We start from the raw sequence: 27,452 nt of genomic DNA on the forward strand, positions 1-27,452 counted from the left end.
TTGTCTCATTGGCAATCATATCACATCTCCTCTTTTATATATTAATCACATTTCGAAATGTCAACTGAAAGCTATAGCACAAGTAGGTTAAATTGATTTAAGCATTTGCGTTATGAAAATTGAGCCTATTGATGATTCTAATTTCTCTTACTGCAATTTTTATTAACTATAGATTGTTGCAATTGAATATCTAATTCTGATGGATTTTTCTGTTGTTCGGGACAATAATGAAACGGAACATTATCTATTTAACCTAGGGAAAAAATCGGAACAGACCAAATGGAAAACTGATAGAATTATAGGAGATGTCTATCTGGGCTCTGACTTTAAAGAACTTAACATTGTTACCATTAATGTAGAACACATCAAAAACTCTGTTTCTTTTGATTGTAGCAATATTGTCATAGAATCTAAGGCATTGATGCTCTAGAGAGATGGTCTGTTTTCCGTTTTGTTTACACGCAAATTACATGTATGATAATCAGTCACAAACAATAAAATATAAGTGTTTAGTACCATAGAGTGAGAGATAGAAGATACTAAACCAATAATAAAACAAAAACATGTAAGTCGATCATATTACAAACTGACAATAGCATAGCCAACAAAAATTGAAAACACAAGCAAATGAGAAACAGTTGTGTAAATAAAACACCACTCGAAAACTAAAAAATGAGCAATACTAGAAGTGATCTCAGGTGCTGCTCTGGAAAAGTAAGAAAAGCTCCACCAATGACAATTGCCGTGTTACTCATGTGCGTAAAAATCGGTGGTAAGCATGAGAAACACTTTCATTTACTGTGCTAACTCACAAAGTCTTAGCTCATAGGATGAGTATATTATAGTTGTTGAACCGAACTAAGATGAATTAGTTTAACTCACAGCTAAATGTAACCATACAGTATTTAAACTAGTTCTTAATGCTGCATGATTGACGAAGCATCAGAAACTCTTATTTGTAACTGTGGCAAAAATCAACGATTGGCCCCTATCTGAATCACAACTAAGTATACATATGTATTATTCATAATCAAAGCATGATTTGTTTAATTTAACTGTTCAGTTGTATGCCAAGTTGAATGCTAAAGTACAGAAAAAGTAAAAAACCAAACCACAAAAATCAAACTCTTAGGTCGTAAACATCAATGTCTAGGACGTATTCTGCATAGAGGAAAAGGACAAAGGATTAATTACATTTGTACCCATTTGAAAAAAAGATCAAAACTTTCGTTTGCGCCTTTTGTGCAAAATGTGCAAATGCAAAACACCAAAAACATAATTTCGTTTCAGTCAAGAATATTTGGAAGGTTTTGGCGAAATATGTTGCCCTATGACGTACTACTGGTATATTCTGTGATTCTGAAATATAATTAACTTTGGGTTTGCACAACATAAGAGTGTAATGTGTTACCGTCATCGGTACATTTACATTAATGATCTATTTTATCGAGAAAAAAAAACTGAAACACAAAGCATAACAATATACACACGGATGCAGTCCATCTATTTAAAACACACGGATATGGTGTGATTGACAATATGAAAACCTGTTAGGGTAATATAGACCGAGGATGAATTCCGAGTGTCAATATAGTTATCTATTTGACTGTCCCTCTGGTATCTTTCGTCCCTCTTTTATCTATCTGGTCCATATATAACGTTGACTATTGACTAAGACGTAAATTTATATATAAGATATGCAATAATGTATAAGGAAAATGGATTCCAATGTTCTTTTTGTGTATCTTTAAATTTTATTTTGCAAGATTTTAATTTAACATATGAATATTATTTGAATTTTGGTAGACTAAGAATCAAGGAAGTATTATGCATCATGGGAGTATTCTTTCATTTTACTTCCTTGGAAAAATAGACCACATTATATCATAAACTCATTTCGCATGCAGGAATTATAAACTAAACACATATTGGGTCATTATCCCACAAAGTTTATATTGAGTTTAGTCATTTTGTTCTAGCATCTTAATATTAAAAGTAATCAGGCATACATTTGCACTTTGATTGATTTAGCGATAACCTTATTTTAATTTTCACATTATACATTAAAAAGAACAGAACTTAATGCACGATGAAACATATATAAATTGTAACCCATTATATCAGCAAAATACAACTGTACTATCCAGGAATTAAATATATCATAACTCCTCCGGAAAAATGATACAATGTAAAGATGATTTCATTTCACAAATTTGCATTTACATTAATTTTTCTTAAAAGAAATAGTGGGGTTTGCTTAAAATGCTGCTAGAAGACATGGTAGCATATTCATTATTCAATATAAAGAACATTTAATTTATATAGATATTTCAAAACCTGTATTTATTTTTTTTCAATCAAAATTAAAATTAACACTTGTGAACCTTCTGTAGTAATATGTCAGGAGTTGACAAGAAAAAACAGTCATCGTATCTACAATGTAATATGACAAAACACACAAATATGGAAATCAAAGTACTATGCAATGTAAATATTTATTCATTTCATGCGTTTTTGAATCATTCCAATTAAAAAGAAACCATATCTTTAGGAGATATAATTAAGTGAAAAAGTTATGGCGATGTTTTTGCATACATAGACAATAACCGTGTCTTTAAATATTTACACGATTCTAAGAAACTGGTGAAATGCAAGCTTCAGAGAGAAAGAGAGAGAAGATATTAAAGACGCAAATCGATTATATAACACACTGACAACACTTTACAATAAGAAAATAAAAGAAACGCAACCATACAGTATTTAAACTAGTTATCAATGCTGCATGATTGACGAAGCAGTAAAAACTCTTATTTGTAAGTGTGGCAAATATCAACGGTTGTTCATTATCTGAATCAAAACTACGTTCTATTCATAATCAAAACATGCTTTGGTTAATTTCACTTTTCAGGTGCATGCCAAGTTAAATGCTAAAGTGCCGAAAAAATTAAACCACGAAGAACAAACACGTTTACCGCGGCAAGTTAGAAAAAAAGGAAGACCAAACCTTTCATTTGCGCCATTTGTGTGAAATTTGCAAATGCAAAACGCCAAAAAACAAACTATCGTTTCAGTAAAGAATGTTTAAAGAGACGGATAACAAAAAAGTATGACATCCATAAATTATAATCTCATCTGTTTTTCTTCAAAATCACTTACTTTGGGTTTGAAATTAGAGTGCAATGTGTTATCGCATCAGTACATTCACATCAATGATCTTTTTTATCGGAATAAAACTGAAATACAAAGCATAACAATATACACACGGATGCAGTCCATCTCTTTATAACACTCGGATATGGTATGATTGATATTATGAAAACCTGTTCAGGTAATATAGACCGAGGACGAAGTCCGAGTGACAATATAGTCTAACTGGTCCATATAACGTATTGACTGAGTAAAAGTCTTCAACTTATATACCAGATATGCAAATAATGTATTAGAAAAAGCGACTCCAATGTTCTTTTTGTGTATTTTAAAGTTGTAGTTTGCAAGATTTAATTATTTCATTCCATTCTAAATTTGAATATTCTTTGAATCGAAATTAAATCAAGGAAATACTATATATCATGGAAAAATTCTTTCATTTTACTTCCGTGGAAAAAATGACTCTATTATATCATTTACTAATTTCGCAAGCAGGAATTATAAACTATACCAATATTGGGTCATTATCATACATGGAATACAGAAGTTAATGAGTTTTTTTCATTTTGTTTAAGCAACTTATTCAAAGTAATCAGGCATGCATTTGCACTTTCATTGGTTTAGCGACAACCTTATTTTAATTTTCACATTATACATTTAACAGAACAGAACTTAATGCACGATAGAACATATATAGATTGTAAACCATTATCTCAGCGAAATAAAACTTTGCTATCCAGGAAATATTTTTACCAAATTAATTTTCAAATTGAATACTCGTTAAATCAAAATATATCATAACTCCTCAGGAAAATGATACAATGTAAAGATGATTACATTTCAAAAATTTGCATTTTGATTAATTTTTCTTAAAAGAAATAGTGGGGATTGCTTATTTTACTCATTTTTCAATTTAAAAAAAACCATAATACAGATATTTCAAAACCTGTATTTATTTTTTTTCAATCCCTCTGTAATGATATGTCAGGAATTGTTAAGAAAAAGCAAATGTAAATATTTATTCTTTTCATGCGTTTCAATAAAAATCCAATTAAAAAGAAACTATGTCTAGGGAATATGATTACGTGTAAAAGTTATGGCGATGTTTTTGCATACAAATCTCTTCAGTGTCTTTAAATATTTGCACGATTCTAAGAAACTGGTAAAATGCGAGATTCAGCGCAAGACGGAGAAGATACCAAAGATGCAAGTCGATTATATGACACCCTGACATAACTATATCAATAAAAAAACAACAACCAAAAGAGGAACCATGGTGTATACAAAACACAACATAAAAAATTAAAGACTGAGCAACACAAACAACACCAAAAACTCTTAGGTGATATCAGGTGCTCAAGAAGAGTAAGAAGATCCAGCTCTATCAATGACAATCATGGTGTTGCTCATGCAGGTTAAAGATCGGTGATTGGCATGAAAAATACTTTCATTTACTGTGCAAACTCGCAAAGTCCATGCTCCCGAGATGACACAATTAAATGTGTTAAACTTAACTAGGATGAATAACTTAAACTCAGAGCCCCATGTAACCGTACAGTCTTTAAATAATTTCTTAGTATTACATGATTGTCGAAGAAGCAGAAACTGTTAATTGTAAGTCTGTCAAAAATCAACGGTTGTCTATCTATCTGAATTAAAACAACGTATTATTCATACTTCAAAGCATGCGTCGCTCAATTTGACGTTTCAGGTGCATGCCAAGTTTAATTGTCAAAATGCCGGAGAAGAACAAAAACAAACCATAGAAAAACAACAATCAGACATTACCGCGGTAAACAACACTAGAAGTCCTAGAACGTATTGCCTATGGAAGAAGATGGCCAAAGATTTATTGCATTTGCGCCAATTAAAAAAAAAAGATAAATCTTTCATTTTCGGCATTAGTGCAAAATGTGCAAATGCAACGCACAAAGAACAAAACATTGTTTTAGTAAAGAATATTGGAAACAAAAAATGTGAAATCCAGATACAATAATCACACCTTTCTTCAAGGTTTTGTCGAAATATATTCCTCTTTGACGTACTGCCATACAATTCTGTGTAAAAATGTCATTTAAAAACGGGTTTAAGTTATTCAAAGCAATATTAGAGTGCATCGTGTTATCGTCATTAGTACATTTACCTCAAGTATCTTTATATATATGCTTTCGGGATATAGCAGAACTACAAAGCATAACAAAAGACACAATTTGCAGTCCATCTATTTAAATTATGCAGATATGGTGTGATTGATAATGATACCATTGACAAAAACGACCAAGACATGGATGCAAATAAACAAAACCCATACCATATAGTCAGATATAGAAGAACTGAACGTGTTTCCATCCTACTCAACTAAAATAAAATTGAGAATGGAAATGGGGAATGTGCCAAAGAGACAATAACCCGACCATAGAAAAAAACAACAGCAGAAGGTCACCAACAGGTCTTCAATGTAGCGGGAAATTTCCTCACCCGGAGGCGTCCTTCAACTGGCCCCTAAACAAATATGTACTAGTTCAGTAAGAATGAACGCCATACTAATTTCCAAATTGTACACAAGAAACTAAAATTAAAATAATACAAGACTAACAAAGGCCAGAGGCTCCTGACTTGGGACAGGCGCAAAAATGCGGCGGGGTTAAACATGTTTGTGAGATCTCAACCCTCCCCCTATACCTCTAGCCAATGTAGAAAAGCAAACGCATAACAATACGCACATTAAAATTCAGTTCAAGAGAAGTCCGAGTCTAGAACATCAAACTAAAGTCAGTGGTTACGACATCACGGCAGTAGATGCATGTATCAATATTGATTACTTTGTTTGTTTTACCAAGAATCAATACATGCTAATAGAGCATACCAATAACTTAAACACAATCTGGCTTTTAAGTTTCTTAAATTACATGACTTGTATAACTGCTAAATAAATTATTTTACACAGGTAAAGTATTAATTAGATGATGTGATCTTCAACGCAAATGCGCGTTTTCATCTTTAAAATTTGATAGTTTTTTTTTAATATAAGTGGATAAGAAAACTTAAAATGTTGTCATTGAGCATTCTGCTGTATTGCTGCCAAATTCCTGACGTTAAAATACTACTTTGTTCTTTCTGAGCTGATGTTATGTGACGCTTTATATTTTACATGATCAAAACTATTTACAAGAATGAACGTTAATTATCAACAGTGTATATTTTGGAGTGAACCATAATGTAATTGCTATGTCGACTTGTTTCTCTAATCACAGTTTGGTCCTTTTGCTGTTTTAAAAAGTAAATTATATGTAAAAACGTCACGAAAAGCCATCAAAACACTCATGAAAATGTTTTTCCGCAGATATCAGGAAATTTTAAAGTTTCGATATATTTTACCATAAAGGGAGGGAAATACCAAGAAAGGAATGAAAACATTAGCCAAGAAAAACAGATACTATTGCGCAAAAGAAAACAATCACCCGTCCCAAAAAACTAACTGTAAAACTTTAGATTGAACAAAACGAACTTCGTCAAGAATGTAAATGTTGACATTTTTCTATCGTCACAATTACATCACTTATGAAATTCAGCAAAACTGTAATGCGTCAGTGAAAATGGCTGTGAATTTAAAATTGAAAAATAAAATTTGTAAATATTAGGACTATATTCGTATTCATATGTGTAAAATGAACTAATTATGATCGAAAACATCATGTTGAGAAAACATAAGAATCCAAGGCGAGGAAAAAAGTATAAATATGAGTTTTCTTCTTCTTCCTCGGATCAGTCAGGGCTAATGGACAAAAGACAATGTACTAACAAAACAGAGAATAACAAGGTATGTTTTTTAAAACACTTCAAGTGATAACAGTTCAGTCATCGATCAAAACTTAACAATGAATAACTCAATTCAAGGATTGCGATACACAACACAAATGCTCAGCTCACCAAATATTGGGATTGAACCTTATCCAAACGTTTTACCGTACCCACCACCACCCTTCACAATGCAACACGCACAGCACCCTGATTCTGTAGGGATTGATACATGTACTTTGTTAAAAGAGATATGTGAACGTTTAGGAAGAGTTGAATTAAAACTAAACACCCTTGATAAAATAGAAAGCCGTTTAGATACAATAGACACAAAACATAATCAGATGGATAGTGAAATTTCAAATTGCAAAGATAGAATCGGTTATCTTGAGCAAAGCGTTCAGTTCTTATCAGACTTAAAAGACGAACATACAGCTCTCAAGACAAAAGTAGACTACCTAAGTAATGGTATCGAGTCAACAAAAACATACAATAAAATTGTTCGTGGTAAGATAGAATCTACAGAGACACAAAGTTTGCAACAAAATCTGCTGTTTTTTGCAATAGAAGAAAAGTTCGAAAAAGTAGTGGTACACGATGAAGAAAAGTGGAGGGGGGAGGGGGTGCAACGCGACAAAAAGGTAAAACTGTACAGCCTATAGAAAACGAAAGGAGTAGGTTCAGTAAGACCCCTTTTTGGCCCCAAAATATAGCAGTTTTACAAAATTGTTAAAATGTAAACCTTTAGTTATTTATTGGACAGTAGAATGCTTCTGCTACATAAATATGGGCTGATTTTGACAATACAATGCACATATATCCGGTACTAGCACCATTAAGTCATGCTAAATTACTGAAATCCTCATAATTCTAGCATTTTAGTTAAATTTTAGACCGTTTTCGTGTAAAACGAAAGTGACCGCATTCGTGTTCATCCTTAATATTGAAATGTAAGTTGTATTTTATGATAATACATAACATATATAAAGGTTGAGGATGAACACGGATGCGGCCACTTTCATTTTTACCAAAAACCATCTGAAAAGTGACACTTTTCGGCATATTAGGTCGATTTTTCATATTTGTGCTTGAATCGGATCGTTTTTCATGACTAAATCTGTTAAAATCTTTCACATAAACTAATTAATTCAAATAAAATAGACACTTAAGTGTTTAAAAAGTGGTCAAAATCTTTCGTCAGATGAACCTGAAATTTGAGGCCAAAATCGGTCCTTACCGGACCTACTCCTTTGTGTAGAAACGATTTTAGACTTTCGTGAGAAGACACTTGCGATAAAAGATGCTAAAACAAAAATAAAGCTGGAACGAGCATATCGATTAGGAAAACCAAGTGCGGAGGCTACTAAACCTAGTCCAATTGTTCTTAAATTTTGAGAAATGTCTGACCGCGAGTACGTTCACAGTGTTTCAAGCCGCTTGAAGGACACAAATTATGGTATCAGTCCGCATTATCCAAAAGATGTAAAAAGGAAAACACTTATTCCGAAAATGCTTGAAGAACTCAAAAACAAAAACAAGGCTTATCTAGTTGGAGATAAGTTATATATATACGGCAACCTATGGCAAGGATAGGGGTATTCGGAGTTTGATTTAAAAGAAAACAGTAATAAACCCAAGCCTCACAACAGTGATTTACTTAAGTTATGTTCATGGAATATTTCAAAAGGTTAATTGAGAAACTTAAAGATAAAGAATTTACAGATGGTAAACAAATTTGATATATTGTGTTTAAATGAATGTTGGGTAAAATATCCAGAAGAATTCGACTGATTAAGTTAATAAAAACTAACAAATTAACGGATGTTTGGAGAAATTTAAACACAAATAAACAGCAATTTACATGGAGAAGAAAGGATAAATCACAAGCTAGTAGACTAGACATGATTTTTATTGGGTCAGAATTTTTACCTCTTATAGAATGGTGTAAAATTAAACCGGCTGTTATACAGTCTACTGATCACCAAAGTGTATTTTTAAAATTTAAGCCAGGGTTATCAGAAAGGGGAAATGGGTATTGGAAAATAAATAACTCAGTATTACAAAATAAAGATTATCAAGAATGTATAAAATGTTTAATTGATAAATATACATTTAAAAAAGACTCAATAGATTGTAGGCTTTTATGGGATGGATTTAAAATCGAGGTAAGGGAAGTAACTACAACTTACTGTAGAAATAAAGCGAAGTTAACAAGAGAGCGAAGGCGTAGTTTAGAACAAGATCTGGAACAAAAGATGGAACTTATAGATGAGAGAAATAATGATGAAAATCAAAATTTGGAAAAAGAAATTAAAGATATAGAAAAAGAATTAAGTAACATTTATGATGAAAAGGCAAGAGGGGCACAAATTAGATCTAGAGAAAAATGGGTTGAGTTTGGGGAAAAGAACAATTCCTACTTCCTCGGTCTAGAAAAGAAGAGGCAAGTGAAAAAATCAATAAGCAAACTAAAAGGAGAGGATGGGGAATTAATTACTAATCAAGAAAATTTACTCCATAGAATAAAAAATTTCTATGAAAACTTGTATAATGTAAAATCTGCAAATAAAAATTTAACTGAAAAATATATCAATGACACAAAATTAGAAAATCAAGTAGACGAAAAGGATAAACTGATATGCGATGGAAAAGTTACAGTAGAGGAATGCACGCAAGGCATTTATAAAATGAAACTAAATAAATCACCAGGGCTTGATGGTCTAACGGTTGAATTTTATAGACAATTTTGGGATAAACTTAAATTTTTAGTTGTGGATGTTCTAAATACTGGCTACGATAAACAAAGTTTATCATACTCACAACGTACCAGTATATTAACTTTAATATTTAAAAAAGGAGATCCTTTACTTTTGGAAAACTACCGTCCAATTTCACTTCTAAATGTAGATTTTAAACTTTTGTCATATGTTCTAGCTCAAAGATTAAAAAAGGTACTGCCAAAAATTATAAATGAAGACCAAACCGGTTATGTTAAAAACAGATTTATTGGGTTTAATTATAGACAAATTCAAGATGTAATAGACTACGCAGACACATATAATATTAAGGGGGCATTAGTTTTTGTAGACTTTACAAAAGCGTTCGATTCATTGGAATGGGATTTTATGTTTGGAACATTGAAACATTTTGGTTTTAACGATTCATTTATTAACTGGGTTAAAGCAATGTACACAGATATACAAACATGTGTTATGAACAATGGGTTGGTATCAGAAACTTTCAAAAATTCACGTGGAATAAGACAAGGCTGTCCTTTATCGGCTCTTTTATTTGTTTTGGCTGTTGAAATTATGGCCCAGAGATTAAGAAATAATAAAAATGTAAAAGGAATTAATATAAAATTAGATGGGAAAAGTCATAGTATCAAGATTTCACAATTAGCAGACGACACAACACTAGTTTGCAAGGATAAAAACGATGTGGTAGCTGCAATGAACGAAATAGAAATTTTTGGTTCCTTTTCAGGTTTACTACTAAATAGAAATAAAACAGAGGGATTATGGATTGGAAAATTGAAATCTTGTAAAGATAAAATTGTCGGGATTAAGTGGGGAGATAAACCTATTAAAGCTTTAGGGGTGTTTTTCGGACATGACAAAGAAGAATGCAAAAAGTTAAACTGGAATGGTAAAATAGAAAAGATGAACAAATTATTTATGATATGGAAAAAACGAAATCTTTCTATTTTAGGAAAAATCCTAATTATAAAGACTTTAATATTGCCTTTGTTTACTTTCTTGGGAAGCGTATGTCTAACCCCAGAAAATTATATAAAAGAAATAGAAAACAGTAGCTATAAATATATTTGGGATGGGAAACCAGACAAGATTAAAAGAAACATGATGATTGGTCCATATGAGAAGGGGGTCTTAAAATGGTAGACTTTAAAAGTTATTTTGTGGCTTTAAAAGCATCATGGGTAAATAGATTGGTAAATGGTAAACTTGAGACTTGGAAGCTTATACCATTTAAATACTTAAATGTCTCAAACAATATTTTGTCAATATTTAATATGAATTTTAGTGATATCAAATCTTTAAGATATCTTAAAGATATTCCTGTGTTTTATAAAGAAGTAATAAAGTCTTGGAATTTGACTGGCGGGGGGCAAACAAAACAACCAGACACATTTTTTGATATTAGAAAGCAAGTAATATGGGGAAATAAATCTATAAAATTTGATAATAAACCAATCATATTTGAGAACTGGATTAAGAGTGATTTAATTTACATAAATGATATCTTAGATGATAAAATGTCATTATCAGAAATCTACATTCTAAACAAATTAAAGTTAAAAATAAACTGGATCGCCGAATTTCAAAAATTAAAAAAATCTATACCAGCAGAATGGATTCAAATTGTTCAAAAAGAGAGTTCTGTCAAAACTACAATTAATATTCAGAGAAATAAAATCGTATGGAAAAATAATTTTATTGAGACTACATTATTAACAAATAAAATGTTATACAACTCTTTAATAAATACAAAACTAGAGTCGTCAATAGGGATAAACAGATGGCTTAGAATCCTACCAATACAAGAAACTCTTAATATGAATTCATTGTACAAATTTATTTTTGAATATATGACTGAAAATAAATTAAAAATATTTAGATGGAAATTATTACATTATATTGTTCCAACTAAAAAACTGTTATTGCAGTGGAAAGTAACTAAGACAGATAAATGTAATTTTTGTAAGCAAGAAGAAGATTATGCTCACTATTTTTTGAAGTGTAGATATTTGAATAAATTTTGGCAAAAAATCTATGAACTCTTTAGAAGAAGTAAAATAGATTTTGATATTAAATTGCAACATCTGGTATTTGGATATAAAATCACAGATAGTAATTATTATTTTCTGAATTATATACTAACAGTATTAAGTTTTTCTATATATAAGTCATACTATGTATCCGAGCAGAGAACAAAAACTGTTGATGTCTTTAGCATTTTTGAAAATGAATTTAATAAAAGAATAGATGCATATAAATCAAGATGTCCAATATTATTGTCAATTAGAAAGAATTTTTAGCATTGATAATTCTCTGCATATAACAACTATACAACTTTATATTATTTTTTATAACTTAATAAGTTTGATCAGCTGTTTATTTCCCTGGATAATCAGTGGAGTGTAACAGAGTAAATCAAGAGAAGCTTGGACTCTTGGTGAAACTTGTAACAAGCAAGATTAGATGAATAAATATTATTATGTTGAAAAAAAAAAAAAAAAAAATTATGAAAACGAATACATAGTCAGAAAAAAAATGTAACGGGGGAGGTGTTATTGTGCTTTATAAAATATGGTTAATATAAAAAAGAAGATGAGGTATGATTGCCAATGAGACAACTATGCACAAAAGACCAAAATGACACAGACATTAACAACTATAGGTCACCGTACGGCCTTCAACAATGAGCAAAGCCCATACCACATAGTCAGCTATAATAGGGCCCCGATAAGACAATGTAAAACAATTCAAACGAGAAAACTAACGGCCTTATTTATGTAAAAAAATGAACGAAAAAAAAAAACCTAACACATAAACAAACGACAACCACTGAATTACAGGCTCCTGACTTGGGACAGGCACATACATAAATAATGTGGCGGGGTTAAACATGTTAGCGGGATCCCAACCCTCCCCCTAACCTGGGACAGTGGTATAAGAGTACAACATAAGAACGAACTATAAAAATCAGTTAAAAAAGGCTTAACTCATCAGATGGACAAACATAAAGTGACCCTTTTATTACATTTGTAAAGAGCTGTGTTGATTGTATGATTTGGTTCAAAATTGATAAAAGTATTTTGTGTGAAAATACCGATTTATATATTCTTTCTATATATATGCCTCCATATATCAATGTCATGTCAAGTCTGGGGACATAACAAAGCCGAAAATATTGAAAAAAGTTCACTTAAGTTTTTTAAAACGTATATTGAAAGTCAAAACAACTACTGTTAATTATATGGTATATAGTGAATTAGGTAGATATCCGTTGTACATAAAGAGACATTGCAGAATGCTTAGATATTGGTGTAAATTATTGAAAACAGATAACTGTATTTTACAATCTTGCTACCAAGAATTGTTAGAAAGATCGATATTAAAACCTCGTGTCAAACACAATTTCGCATGTGAAATAAGAAACATATTATTTCGTTATGGTTGTCAAGATGTATGGTTACACCAAAATGTTATTAATGTTGATCTGTTTTAGCTAGAAATTGTTAATAGAATGAAAGGTAGTTTTTATAGTGAAATGAATGCTTTTTCAATGAGTCATCAAAGTGTAATTTTTATAGATATATACACGATCCAAATACTCTACCATTTTACCTACAAAAACCTGTAAACTATGTGTTGAAGCCATATATTAGTAGATATAGATTGGCTGCACACTGGCTTAACATTGAAAATGGTAAAATTGGTAATATTGAAAGAGAAAACAGATTATGTAATACGTGTGATAAAAACATGATTGAAGATGAATACCATTATATTTAAGTATGTGAAAAATATTCTGATATTAGGAAAACATATATAAAACCATTTTATTGGGAAAAAAACCATCTTGTTATAAACTTATACAATTATTGTCTATTCATAACATTAAAGAGCTTAACAATCTAGGTAAATACCTTTATTTAGCTTATAAGATTCGTTATTCATAATATTATACTTATATTTCATTATTTATATTATTTGTTTTCATTCTCCCCCATTGATACAAACTGTTTGTAATTATAAAACATGTATGTAATTATTCACTGATGTTATTATATTTGTATATGTAAATTCTATAAGCTGTATTGCTTCTGAATAAAAGACTATTATTATTATAGTTGATGAGTTTCCCTCAGTTTGTAACCCGGATTTGTTTTCTTTCAATTATTGATTGATGACTTTCCAACAACTATTTACTACTGTTGCCTTTATATAAGACTATATCATACATTGATTTATAACTATTTTATAACAGGGAAAGCATTTTCGAATCATTTCTATAATTTCAGAGACTAAATAATGCCGTTTAACTTAGCTCCACATTTTAATCGGAATATTTGTTCTAAAGTAAATCTGCAGGAAAAGGTTTGAAAATTTACCATTTAAAGCAGCAATGTTCCTGTGTCGAGGCTGCTGATTTACTTGTACTTTTAAAAAAAATTAATGTAATTATTGATAGTAAGATATAAAAAACCTAACTACCAATTTGCCATTGTTGCCTAACATCACACAACACTGTCAGGTTAAACCTTCTCATAGAGAAGTAATTTTGGTAGAATGGACCCAACCTTTATGATCAACCTCTTTCCCATGCAGAATTATATACTAAACAAATATGTTTGGACAGTTTTACAGATGGAATACAGAAGGTATTGAGATTCATTTTGTTCAAACAATTTATATAAGTAATCAGGCATACCTTTGCACTTTCATTGATTTAGTGGTAACCTTATTCTAATTTTCATATTACGCATTAAAAAGAACAGAACTTAATGCACGATGAAACATACATAAATTTTAACCCATTATATCAGCGAAATATCATTTTTATATCCAGGAAATATTTTTACCATATCAATTTTGTAATTGAAAACTCGTTAAATTAAAATATATTTGAACACCTCCGGAAAAAGATACAATGTAAAGATGATTAAATTTTAAAAATTTGCATTTAAATTAATTTTTCTAAAAAGAAGTAGTAGGTTTTGCTTAAATAATGATGTCGAAAGACATAGTAGTCTATTCATTATTCAAATTAACGAAAACTTTATGGATATTTCAAAACCTGTATGGATTTGTTTTCAATCAAAATTTAAATTAACTCGAGTGAGCCAGGTGATATTTAAGGAGTTATTAAGATAAAGCAGTTATCGTATCTGCAATGTTATGACATAACGTACGAATAATGAAATCAAGGTACTATGAAATGTAAATATGTATTCTTTTTTCTGTGTATTTTAAACATTCCAATTTAAAAGAAAGTATGTCTTTGGGAGATATGATTAAGTATAAAAGGGGATGAAAGATACCCCAAGGAACATTCAAACTCAAAGATCGAAAATAAGCTGACAACGCAATTGCAAAAACTCAAACAGACAGTTATGTAATAGTTATATCGATGTTTTGCATACTGCTTGACATGCATCTAGTTCACAAATATTCGCTTTGACAATTAAATGATCTAAAGCATTTAGACGACCTTGAGATACAGATGAAAAGTCAGCATCGTTTGATCCAGGAAAAAAAACCAGAATGTGTTATGCTAACTGGTCTGTTAGTTTGTTTGATCTATAGAAGCAGTAAAACGCTGTGATCATTCAGCCATTGTTCCGTTTGAGGTAAATAAGTATTCGCCTTTTGATATGCAAATTTCATTTTCTTTACGTTTCCGACAACACTGTGACGTTTCATCCGTGTCAATGGTGTAAAAATCAACTATAAATATTTAAATAATTGAACAAAACGCCCCTGTATGTGCTTTCGTTACATCAGACGAAGGTATTTATCCTGTTTATATCTACAGACGTAAATGCAATTGAATAGTTAATCTGAAATAAAAAATAAAACTCGCATCTACCAGGAAGTGAATTGTTGTATCTGAAATGTTTCCGGTAGATTTCACTCGTGTTCGACAAAAATTTTAGTTTTGATTTTGTTTCAAATGTAACCAAAGAAAAGTGCAATTAATACTTGATACACGAAAATGCAATTATAGTTATTTACAAAGAATGACAAATCAAAATGATACCTCCAAGAATAGATTCGTTTTCTATGTTTCAGGTAAACTAGAAACGCGTTCATCATTGGTCTTAGTTTTGTTTTGTTTATCAAACTATACCAAGGAAAATTACAATGTCGGCTCATTAAAAACAGTGTTTAACGTTTCTAAGAATGAAGATTTATTTTGACATCACAAAGTATTTGTGCGTCCGTTTGTTCGTCCGTCTGTCCAACTTCAGGTTAAAGTTTTGGTCAAGGTAGTTTTTAATGAAGTTGAAGTCAAATCAGCTTGAAATTTAATACTTTGTTCCCTATTATATGATCTTTCTAATTTTATTGACAATTTGAGTATTGACGACAATTTTACGGTCCAGTGAAGATAGAAAATGATAGTGCGAGTGGGGCATTTGTGTACTATTGACACATTATTTTTCGACTTTAGGTTTTGAATATCTTTCTTTGAATCTTGTCTCTTTTTCTAACGTTTCGCCCTAGAATAATGTCTACTCTTTTTATTTACTTCAAACTATATTGTTTATTTACATAGAAGTGCCATCGTTGATCAACAACAGATACAGGTTTCGGTAATTAAACATAAGAGAGACATGATAGAATATCAAAAAATGTCATCACACATCAAACAGTGCCTATGTTTCAACAGGGTGACAGAAAAAATGCAAGAAATTGAGCTCTCAAACATAAAAATTCTAAAGACAGTGTTACTGCAGCAATAAATGTACACATGGCATACATTATCTTTGTTTTATAAGTTATGCATTATTAGTATGTTATTACAAAACAATCGAAAATGTATTGCGGTTATTTGTTTGCAAATCAAAAAAAAACTAAAGCACCACAAAATACTAAGAGCAAGTATTGGATACACTCATTGGGGCTAATGCACTCAGTGTGTAACTAATACTTAAAGAGAGATGTTAACAATAATCATGCAGCAAACATTTAAGGTGTTGGCAATACAAAAAAGAAGATAGTAAAGCGATTTATATCACCATACAAAAGGAGTGCTGACGTACCAATTTGATTACAGAAAAAATAGAAATAATTAAAATTTCTTTCGAAATCCATAATTTTAAAGCGATACTGCATCCCGAAAAATTGAGATAACAAATTTATTCAAAATTTATCCGGAATAGTTATAATAGCATTTTTAGAACAAGAGAGAAGATGACATAATTGTGTAGTACTTCTATGTAAATCTCATCTGTAACGCGAATCAGACTTCAGAAGATATACAAAACATGTAAATAAAAGCGAAAGGAACATGACAAGAATAAACGATGAAATAGTTGGTTAGATGGCAAAACCTGTCCTATATCTGACGGAAAAGACTTATCAAGAACATTTTGAATACACATTCAATGACGTAGTTATTATAACCATTTATTAAAAGAGAGGCAAAATATACCGAAGAGATATTCACACTCTTAAATGGAAAACGAACTGACATTATCTTACAAATAAAACCATCATGGCACAAAGGCGAAAAGCGCTAAAACCACCGACAACAATATAACAAAAAAAAACATTAAGTAGGAGGACTTTTAAAAACAAACCCCGCCAAAAGACCGGGGTAATCTCGTGTGCTCCTGAAGGATAAATGATCCTACTCTCCTTTTTTTCCATTACATAACAGTTATTTATATGTTTAGTTCAGTGTAACAGCTATCTCGGGTATCATTTCGCAGGATTTTAATATCTTATCTTTTTATGTGGTTTTTTTTAAAATAAACAGCAAGTTTTATGTAAAACATTCCTGTTATGCAAGAAGAATAGTACTTTTAATACACAATGGTAATGCTCAAGTCAGGAAAACATATACTAGTCATTAAAAGAAACGATACACGATTTTGAAATAAAATTTATCAAAAAGTATTAAATATAAAACAAAATGAGATACACTATTTTAAAAAGCTTTTATTTGCAATGTATGCACATGTGATAATGAAAATCATAACTTGTCAGAAAGTATCTAAATTTCGTGTAAACGATCATAGGGTGCAAATAAGTTTTGTGGAAAGTTGAATAACAAATCGACACATAATTTTCTAAGTGCTAAATAACATTTCAAATTTGTTTAAAAATATTCAATATGCTAATCAAGTTATGTTCATGTTGTAACTAATGGGTTGAGATATTTTTTTTTTTCAAATTTTTTGGAAAAAAAGTGTTTTTTGAAATCTCAAAAAATGCAAATTTTTTTTTTATTTTTGTCTCAAATGAATGCTTTAGATATGAAAACAACACACAGTAAATTTGGAACCTTCGGATTAGTTTTAAGATTGTTACCGCTTTTTGAACATCACTTTACACATACTGTCTATTGTAAATCAGTTAATAATGTATACATTTTTACGATTTCTCGTGGGGCCGAATTTTGCTTAACAAATAAACGAAGAAACTGTATGATTTTTAAAAACAAATTGATGGCAAACACTGTCTTTACCTTTAAATGAGAGGTTTGCATCATTAGTTGGAACTTCTGTTTTTAAAATTGTCGTTTTATGTAAATTTTGTAAAAAAAACAATTCGCGAAAAAACGTCACGAAGCAAAAGAAACATTTTTTTTTAACGGATTTATATTTCCATAATGATAAAGTATTACTACCTTCAATATTGGTCCAATGAACGGAAAACGTTATCTTTAATTTGAAAAAAAATCTTGTATCGTTTCTTTTGTTGACTAGTATATATAACTAGAACATTCAGTTTACTATACATTTTCAAGTAATAGCATTGATACTAAAAAAGAGAATTCATACTTTTTAGGATAAATAAAACATGTGACGTAAAAGTGACTGAAAAAATGAAAATAAGGTCAAGGTCAAAGGTCAAGGTCATATTCTAAATTTTGATTTTGGCTTATTTTCACTCATTTTCATTAACCTTATAAGATATCAACAAATTATTTTTACTAAATTGTTAGTTGCAACATGTCGTAACTTAATAATTTTGGTTGAAAGGGTGCGTAGTCAATAAACGGGAGTTTTAGCCCATATCATATCGAAAATTATGCGTAATGTGATATAACTTATTTAACATACATATAAGAGACCTAGGGTCTTTTGATTTGAGATCCTCAGTTTGTAACCTTGAAATTGAGGTCAAGGTCATAGGTATATTTGACGTTCTAGATTATGACCTTTGCTTAAAATTCATATCTATACATCATAAAGCAATAGGAACTGACATTTTAGACTGATTTTTAATATTTTAATATCAACATAGATATTTACTGGTGGAAAGACCTTAAACTGTTCTCTGAACAATTGGTTTTTAGTTTTGTATATATTTGTTTGTTTCTGATTGAATTAAATACTTTTGATAAGAATATTATCTTTCTGTTTTCTGATCTAATATTATTGATCTTTCTGTTTTCCGATCTAATATTAATATTTTAACCAGAATGTTATCTCCCGCAAGTCTAGTATGATGAAATACACAGTATCCCGTGGTTAAATCTTCAAACATGATTAGTTTACATGTTATCGAGACAACAGACAATGCCACGTTATAATTGACCCAGATAAACACAGTACACAGTGGTCGTTTTAAAACAAATATAATTGCGTCGTCAAGGGCCATCAAGGGACCATATCATAGACGTAGATAACAACCTGTTAAGAACTGTATATATGACCGAAAATTTTAGAGACGTTCCGAGATTTTTATTCTGACTTCCGGCCGAGAGATATCGAGTCGCCCATAGACACATTCAAAACTCACCAATATATAAGCATGAACCCCTCAGGGGGTTCATGCAAAAACAATTATATGTTTATAATTCTAAATATTGATTGCATTGTGGTATCATTGGCCACTGATGTGACCTCATATAGATAAAGCACATCGTAATCTATACATGACTTATCATACAACAGGAGGACGTACGGTAAAAAAAACTTAGGAGTACGATTATTGTATTCAGACTCAAGTATTATCCAATCAAAATACTGGATTAAGGTGTGTACGATTATTAAAGTATCATCCACCAAAATACTGGACTAGGTGTTTCGATCACAGGCACTTAATTGTCTCTATTCTTTTTATCTGTTTTATACCTTAATGTGTGTTATATTAAATCATATATATGTAGGTAAAAAAAGATGTAGTTCCGTGCACACATTTTATAATTCGAGTACTCATTGAAATTTTCTGACCACAATACTAGTGCTATATATCTTTATTATCAAAAACGTAGGCGATTCAATACATCGCGTGCAAAGAAAGATAAAATACATCTTTTATCTCGATTTGAGTGATTATAAAATAAAATACTCCTTTATCAAATAATGTAAAATAAATTAAATATTGTTAGCAGATTTCCTGATTTTAAGATAAACTTATTTGTTTAAAGATTAGGTAATTGAAAAAGTGCATTTAATCATAATTTTCTTTATTATTTTCTTCTTACTAATGTGAAACAGGCTTGAATGACATAGAACCAATACAAAGTAATAAAAGGGGGCCTTGAACTATGCTGAATTGAATATTTAAAAACATCATTTATTTGAAAAAACTTTAATGTAGTAATCATGATAAATATTGTGCCGTATACAAATTGTAAATGTTTAGAATTTGCACGAACTGAAATTTTGACAGACTTTGAATAGTTAGCCAATATAATGAATGAAAAGTACCCTTGAAGCTAAAATTAAAATTCCATCTCACGAAATATATTATTACATTCTTTTTTTAAGAAACAAAAACAAAAAATTACTAAAAACTTCATGTAAAGTGTAAACAATGCATTAAAATTGTTTTGAACAGAAATTTTAAGTGCCGAATTTATTAAAAATTTGATTGAAATTGCAATAACCATTATGACATTTTGATTATTCATATTGGTATGATTTCCTCAACTTTCTAATGTTACCGTCTAAACGAAAACATAAGATACATTGGTCATATGCCTTTCTTGTCGTGAAACTAAAATATTAGAATTGACCGAATAAATAAAAGCGATCATTCCTCGCTTTTACAACAAACCGTCATTGGTTGTGTTATTTCAACGTCATAGATGATGGTCGGGAATGGAGATCTTTCATGTCTTTATTCTTTATTTGTAAGGCTATTCCTCTATTCTTTATCTACCTAGCCCATTATTCTGTATTTCTATGATTTAACATCCCAGTTTTCTCTATTATTTATTTTATTTTAACTATATAACTCTTTTCTTTATTTATGTTGCCCTTTTTCTACATTTTTGCCCAGTGCGCATACCCTTTTATTAATTTGTATACTTTTTGTCGACCTTCATCGATGACCTTTACATATTAATTATCAAGTAAACCGTACAGTGAATCAATGACTTAGTCTAACGTAATGATAAAACTGCTGAGTTTTCTTTCATTTCCTGTCTTATTCCTAGAGGTCTTTAAAGAATTTAAGCAAGCACTTCAACTATCCTTTAAAAGTATGAAAGATTTCCATAATTTAAACAAAAACTCGAGAAAGAATTATATATTAGTTTCCTGCCAAACACGGAAGTGTTATGTTGCGAAAAGAAGATTTTAAGTCGTGCGTTTCATTGGTTAACACTATTTAATGAAATATTCAAAAATGTATGTATAGAATATATGTAATTAGATATATTAATTTGATAATAATGTTTGTTTTTCGTAGGCGTCTTTGAACATTAAAAATCATTATGCAAATAGCGTCAATGCTTGAAGCTCCGGTTGACGGCGACCAAAAAAATAGAAACGTGAAAAAGAAGATACCAAAGGTGAAAATACAGATACCTTTTGTCAACGTTGTAGAGACATCTTCATGACTTTCAGAACAAGACAGAAAACACATCCTGTTTCAGAACCAGTAAATGAAACACGTTAAACTCAAATCTAGCGACTATTATGTAAACCAGCTATAGCCACAGGTTGCTCATGGGGTTAGCAGTTTTGTGCTGTTACAAAGTTGCTGATGATAAAAAGTTAAAGTAAAAAGGTCGGGGTAAGTCAAATGAACCCAAAATAATTCAGATGTTAGATTTCGCTGCTCTAAGATTGCAAGTTGACGAGTCAATAACGGGGAGGGACTATATTATATGAGTAACGACGATCTTTAAACACAATAAAAGTTACTCAAGTTATGATTGCAAACGTACACCCGACTCATATGACAAACATAACATTTTATTTTTACAACTCTGTAAATTACTAATTGTAGACTATTTTCTCATGGTTTAAGATTATTTTTAGTATGCCTACGTAAATAAAAAAAAACCAATATCCTACATAGGTACATAGTATGTATGCTTCAATAACAAAATATAAAAAAAATCGGTTAACACGTAGTTAATCAACCATTATTTGATTGATGACATCATTAGTACCAAATCATTTGAAGCACGTGCATCTGTAACATTTATTTTCCGTCTTCATGATCTCAATCGGATATATTTAAAAACTCCTAGTAAAGCGAATAATCACTACATGTACATGAAGTACTAGTAGTTGGAATTGACATGACGTGGGTGTCAGATAATTTAGAGATTTGGCGTGTTATTAACCTAGTTTAACTAAAATGCAATCACTTGCATTCAGTCAGGACCATGTCATTCAATCGCCATATACATGTATCTATACAAACATGAGAATTGTTTAGACATTTACCAACATTATCCATTATATATACTAGAACATCGACAACAACATTGATCATGATCATTAAATTTTATCAATTTACAAGAACATTAAAGTACATGTGTTATTCTCGGTAATCGTTAATCGTATAAATTATATTAAAAGACTGATCTAAATCATTGACAGTATTAACAAAATTCTACCTGAAATTCCATGCCCGAATTACTTTGAAATATAATGAAATATTAAGAACCTTTTTAGATAGTAATAATTTATCATGTTCACATATTCTCATGGGAACGAAGTGAATGCAAAATGTAGAATATAGATCTATACGAGTTTAAAATACATTTTGTACTTTAATATGATAGACCGGAATATATACATTTGTTTTGTACTTTTCGTCCATTCGTCTTTCTAGAAAGTAAACGCGAAAAAATATTTGTTTGGTTTTTTTTTGTATTTGATCGTAAAACAAAACATATTTTTCGTTTTTTATATCAGAATTAAAAACGAAAAACAAGATTTGAAAAACGAAAAACAATTTTAGGAGAACGATTTTTTACTTCTCATACTGAGTGGTAGTTGCCATTAGATAAGTGGATAATATAGGTCCGTGCATTGTATGCGTCATTTCCTTTTTTTAAATTTGAAAAATTGAATAAAAGACTAGAAAGAAACAAACGTTTGGTGGATTCCAAACCGAAAAATAACTAATTTTCGGTTTGGAATCCACAATACGGAAACTGAATTGACGTAAATATATACGGATCTATAAGTTAACTGTTAACAAGGTTAACTAATCTGTTCTCGTTATCACAAACATGTTGCAGCGCTACCATAACAAATGAGGATACATCCATCAGAGGCATAAACATAACTTTATCCATGTAATTTAGATTACGTTTAACTTATTTATCATGTTATTACTTAACCCTGATTTAGCAATATCTAAATTGTAACATAATCTCGTCTTCTATAATATATTCAAGGTTGTATTTATCAACAGGTTGTTCAGATTATATATAAACTTCATAGTATATTGTTGTGTATTGACAAAATAAATGTCTCCATTAACATAACTGCTTTGCCGGAAAAATGTACATGTCCTCTCCGTTGTTGTTGTCTTCTTCATCAAATTGATCACGTAATCTATTGACCTATGCCAATAACAATAATATGATTTACCGCCGATTTATATGTAGAGCTTGACGTGCGATAACTTGATAAGCGTTTGAATAAAAACTACTCCTGCAATATTTCCTAATCATTGTTGAGGGTGAGGATGGGGGTTTACAGAATAGAGGGTTATGGACAACAAATTTAGAATTTAAGAATTAACACTCAGTTTTATGGTTGAAACATGAAAGCATCTTAGAAGAGAAGTAACTCGCACAAGGTTTATAGGCGTACCAGTCTTTTCTTGAAATCATTTAAATTCAATCCATTGATATGCTCTCAATACCAGAAAGAAAATAATAATAGAGGACGAATACATCATACATGTAATAGTAAGAAAATCAATAACAAAAATCAGTCAGTTTACATGTACTTGCGAGTCCTACATCGTGAACCTTATTTTAACCCGATGCACTTCTGCACTCATTTTGTTGACAGAACCTGTCATACTGTAGAGCAGTCCCATTTCTGCAAATTGGTATGGGTAAATATCTTATTACCAAAGAGCATTACGAAATTAAATTATAGTACTTCGTCCTCTGTCACAGTTAGGGAACAACAATTTAACTTCAATGTTTTTTTTCTTTCTAAGAATAGATTCTGATCCCCAATTTGATTTAAAAAAAAAACAATCTGGCCAAGCAGATGACAAACACATTATTCTGAATTTGTTAGATAGCGGTGAAAAACTAAAATTTTCAGACTTAGATAAAAAAAAAAAACATACCCCCCCCCCTTTGAAGTTAAATGGTTGCTCCTTTATTGGTTGCCTTGAAATTGAGTGTTACTAGTTATGCATAAAAAAACTTACCTGTGGTATACTTGCTACAAAACTGAATATCCATGAAAGTAGTAGCATAATCTTGCCTCTTTTGTTGGCATCGTTTAAACTTAATGGATGAAGTATGGCAAAGTACCTATCTAAACTTATGGTAACTAATATAAACGATGAAAGGTAGAGTCCAAACGTTCGGAAAAACATTAAAATCCTACAGGCAAGATCACCGCCCTTCCAGGCAACTGTTGCATGCCATATAATTTCCATTGGAACCATAATAAAAGCAACAATTAAATCTGCTAACGATAAATGTAAAATGAACAGATTTACACGTGATTTTAAATGTCGGTTTCGGAATAAAGTTATGAACACAGTTAGGTTGCCACTTGCTGCTATTACAAACAATACTGAGTATGCCACTACTGCCATTAAATTTTCATCATTGAATGTTAAATCCGTTGGTAAATCTCCAGATGCTAACTTCGAAGCATTGCCGAAAGAAGTCGAAGTCAAATTCGAAGAGTTTAGTAGTATTTCATAAAATGACACTTTCTCCGTTGGTTTGACTGGCATATTTTCTATACTACATAAAACTTGCCTAAACTTCAAAAATGTTTATAACATGCATGGTGGAACTTCAAACATTCGACAAGTTGATAAAACACCACTGCTTTTAATTAGCCAATTTACTTAAAACAGATCAATTATCTTAATCGTAAGTATAAATGCCAAAAATTGAATTAAACAACTAAATGCTGATAATGATAAAGAGAAACTGTTATTCAATCTTTCCAATAGTTGCTTTAAACCACGTTTTCCAACAATCCTTCAAACGTAACAGTAATTTTGTAACGATCGATAAAAGAACTTCCACAAGATGTTACATGAAGATATTTAAGCTTACCATTATATATATATGTCGACTTCAAACAATATCAACTAGTATTATTAACAAAGCGATAAATTGAATATAATAATACCGTAAAAGTATGTGAAGGATTTTTTGTCGATTCTAATTATTCCGGTGAATGTTATCTCACCACATTAGGACTACGTTGAACACCCTGAAATTGTAAAGAAATGCAATAGTATATTAAACTCTAAAAGAATAATTAAATTTGTAATCATATATTCTTATTGATAAACTTCTAAAAATCACAAGTGTAAAATTGTTATTAGAATAATATACAATAAATAAGTTTAATGATTATTTCGCGTGACTGCTGATGGTGATGATGATAGATGTTTAACGTCCAGCGGCAAATTAAATGCATATTCAGGACGAGAACAGGTTGATGCGATATGAATAATAAGGTGATTACCTCCGTAAAACATTCAGTATGCCTTCGAAATATACAAATATTGTGAAGCTTATAAAATAAATGGAAAATACCCGTATAAATGAATATTATCCCTATACTGAGTACACCTGAAACACGGTGCCTGATTTATCACGCGATCTTTTACAAGGTGACAGTCAGCTGGAACATGCCATCAACCCAGAAAATTATTCTGACTCTGAGCAGACTAGTCTTTGCTCCTACTCCTGATGTAGTGCTTCGTGCTTAGTGGAGAATCAGTTAATACCAATTTTAGGTCTTATTTCACCAGACCATGCTTCAATCTCACGACATCCTGTACCGGAGGCAAGTATTCTACATAGAGACCACAAATACCGGAGCGTATCAAATATATGTAAACAGAATATTAATATATATTACAATAACCTAATATTTGATTTTACTTAGCATAACATTATACCAACAAGTTATAAATGAAAAATTAAGAGTATTATTTGATTGATTGATTGATTGATAGGTTAGTGCTAAACGCCACATTCTTCTCTATTGTACTGTTACGTGGCAGTAGTAACGGAAGCCGGAGTGTTTGTAGAAAACCACACACCTTTGGTAGCAAATTATGGTTACTAGAGTTGAGTGCACATGCCCCAGGTGGGATTCAAACTCACAACATCAGGGTTGACTGGCTACTGGGCTACCAAGGCTCCTGGATGTTATTGTCTGGATCAACAACTAAATGGCATATAGTAGTACCAATGTCCGACACCTCACCAATCTACAATTTTGATATGATACTGTTATCCAAATAGTATTCTTACCACTACATATATTAATCTGATTACAATGCATTAGTGTATTATTATAACAAACAGAACGAGTTTGTGTTTCGGTCCAAAATTGACAGTTTATTTTGGTAGATTTACGAAGTAAATAAAGTAAATATACTTACACGACTGGTGTTACATTTTTTACATGTTTAACAGAATCTGCACATCCTTACGTAGCACCACTCTGTTAATTATAACCCTTACAACAACTCTTTGAGGGGGTGGGCACATTTAATTATCTATCCAATTAACCTAATTTTCCAATGGCAGTATAAATTTCCCACACTTTCATATCGGTCAACCCCTATTACAAGACTTAACAGTTCTACTTCTAGTTTTTTTTATTCTCATCTAGAACATGCATGAAATATTTGCCACTGAACCTTAAGTGACCAATATCAAATCAATCAACAAAATTAATGAGCTCTGATCATCATTTTTAGTTTGCCAAACATGTTTCCTTCTTGGCATTATTGTGTTGCCATCATTGTAGTTTAGTCAAGTTTTAACAACATTTCTATTCTTGAAATGATGAGACATAAAGAGTAAAATCCCAAAAATACTGAACTTCGAGGAAAATTCAAAACGGAAAGTCCCTTATCAAATGGCAAAGTCAAATTATAAAACATATCAAACGAATGGACAACAACTGTCATATTCCTTACTTGATACAGGCATTGTCAGTCATCGCTGTGTCCCAATCTCAACTAGAACAAAAACAAACAAATATTTAACAAAGAAGCACAAAAAGCATCTATCAACTTTAACATCCACATTTATTGCTTACTTATATATTATAAATCAACTCAAAAAGGATTGTCAATGTATTGTTTTATCAAAAAAAAAAATTCTAGGTAATGATAATTCTATTTCATTTTCTCTCAGATATAGGAATCAAAGTTAAAAATTTTCATATTTAAATAACGGACTCACTATTTTGGACCAGAAAGTGTCCTTATTGCTTCTACTCCTTTCCATTGAAATAAAGCTGCATATGCAGGCGTTTGTTTGCACGTATTTACACTTCTTTTGTCTCATATAAATTGAAAATGTCACGTAGT

The 27,452-nt window shown here is 30.8% G+C and overlaps 1 protein-coding gene across 2 annotated transcripts in view; it reads right to left on the bottom strand.

Annotated features, from left to right (window-relative positions):
* The window catches only part of LOC139519685 (adipokinetic hormone/corazonin-related peptide receptor variant I-like), a 237,882-nt gene extending 212,653 nt beyond the window's left edge, over positions 1–25,229 (bottom strand). The window contains exon 1 of one of the 2 annotated variants that reach the window (XM_071311900.1): positions 24,297–25,229. In XM_071311900.1, coding sequence (XP_071168001.1) covers positions 24,297–24,836 — 540 coding nt within the window. In that variant the 5' untranslated portion in view covers positions 24,837–25,229. The remainder of the gene's footprint in view (positions 1–24,296) is intronic. The other variant, XM_071311902.1, reaches the window with a different exon arrangement.
* Between the last annotated feature and the right edge of the window lie 2,223 nt (positions 25,230–27,452).

Source organism: Mytilus edulis, chromosome 4, assembly GCF_963676685.1.
Source record: "Mytilus edulis chromosome 4, xbMytEdul2.2, whole genome shotgun sequence".
Lineage (NCBI taxonomy): Eukaryota > Metazoa > Mollusca > Bivalvia > Mytilida > Mytilidae > Mytilus > Mytilus edulis.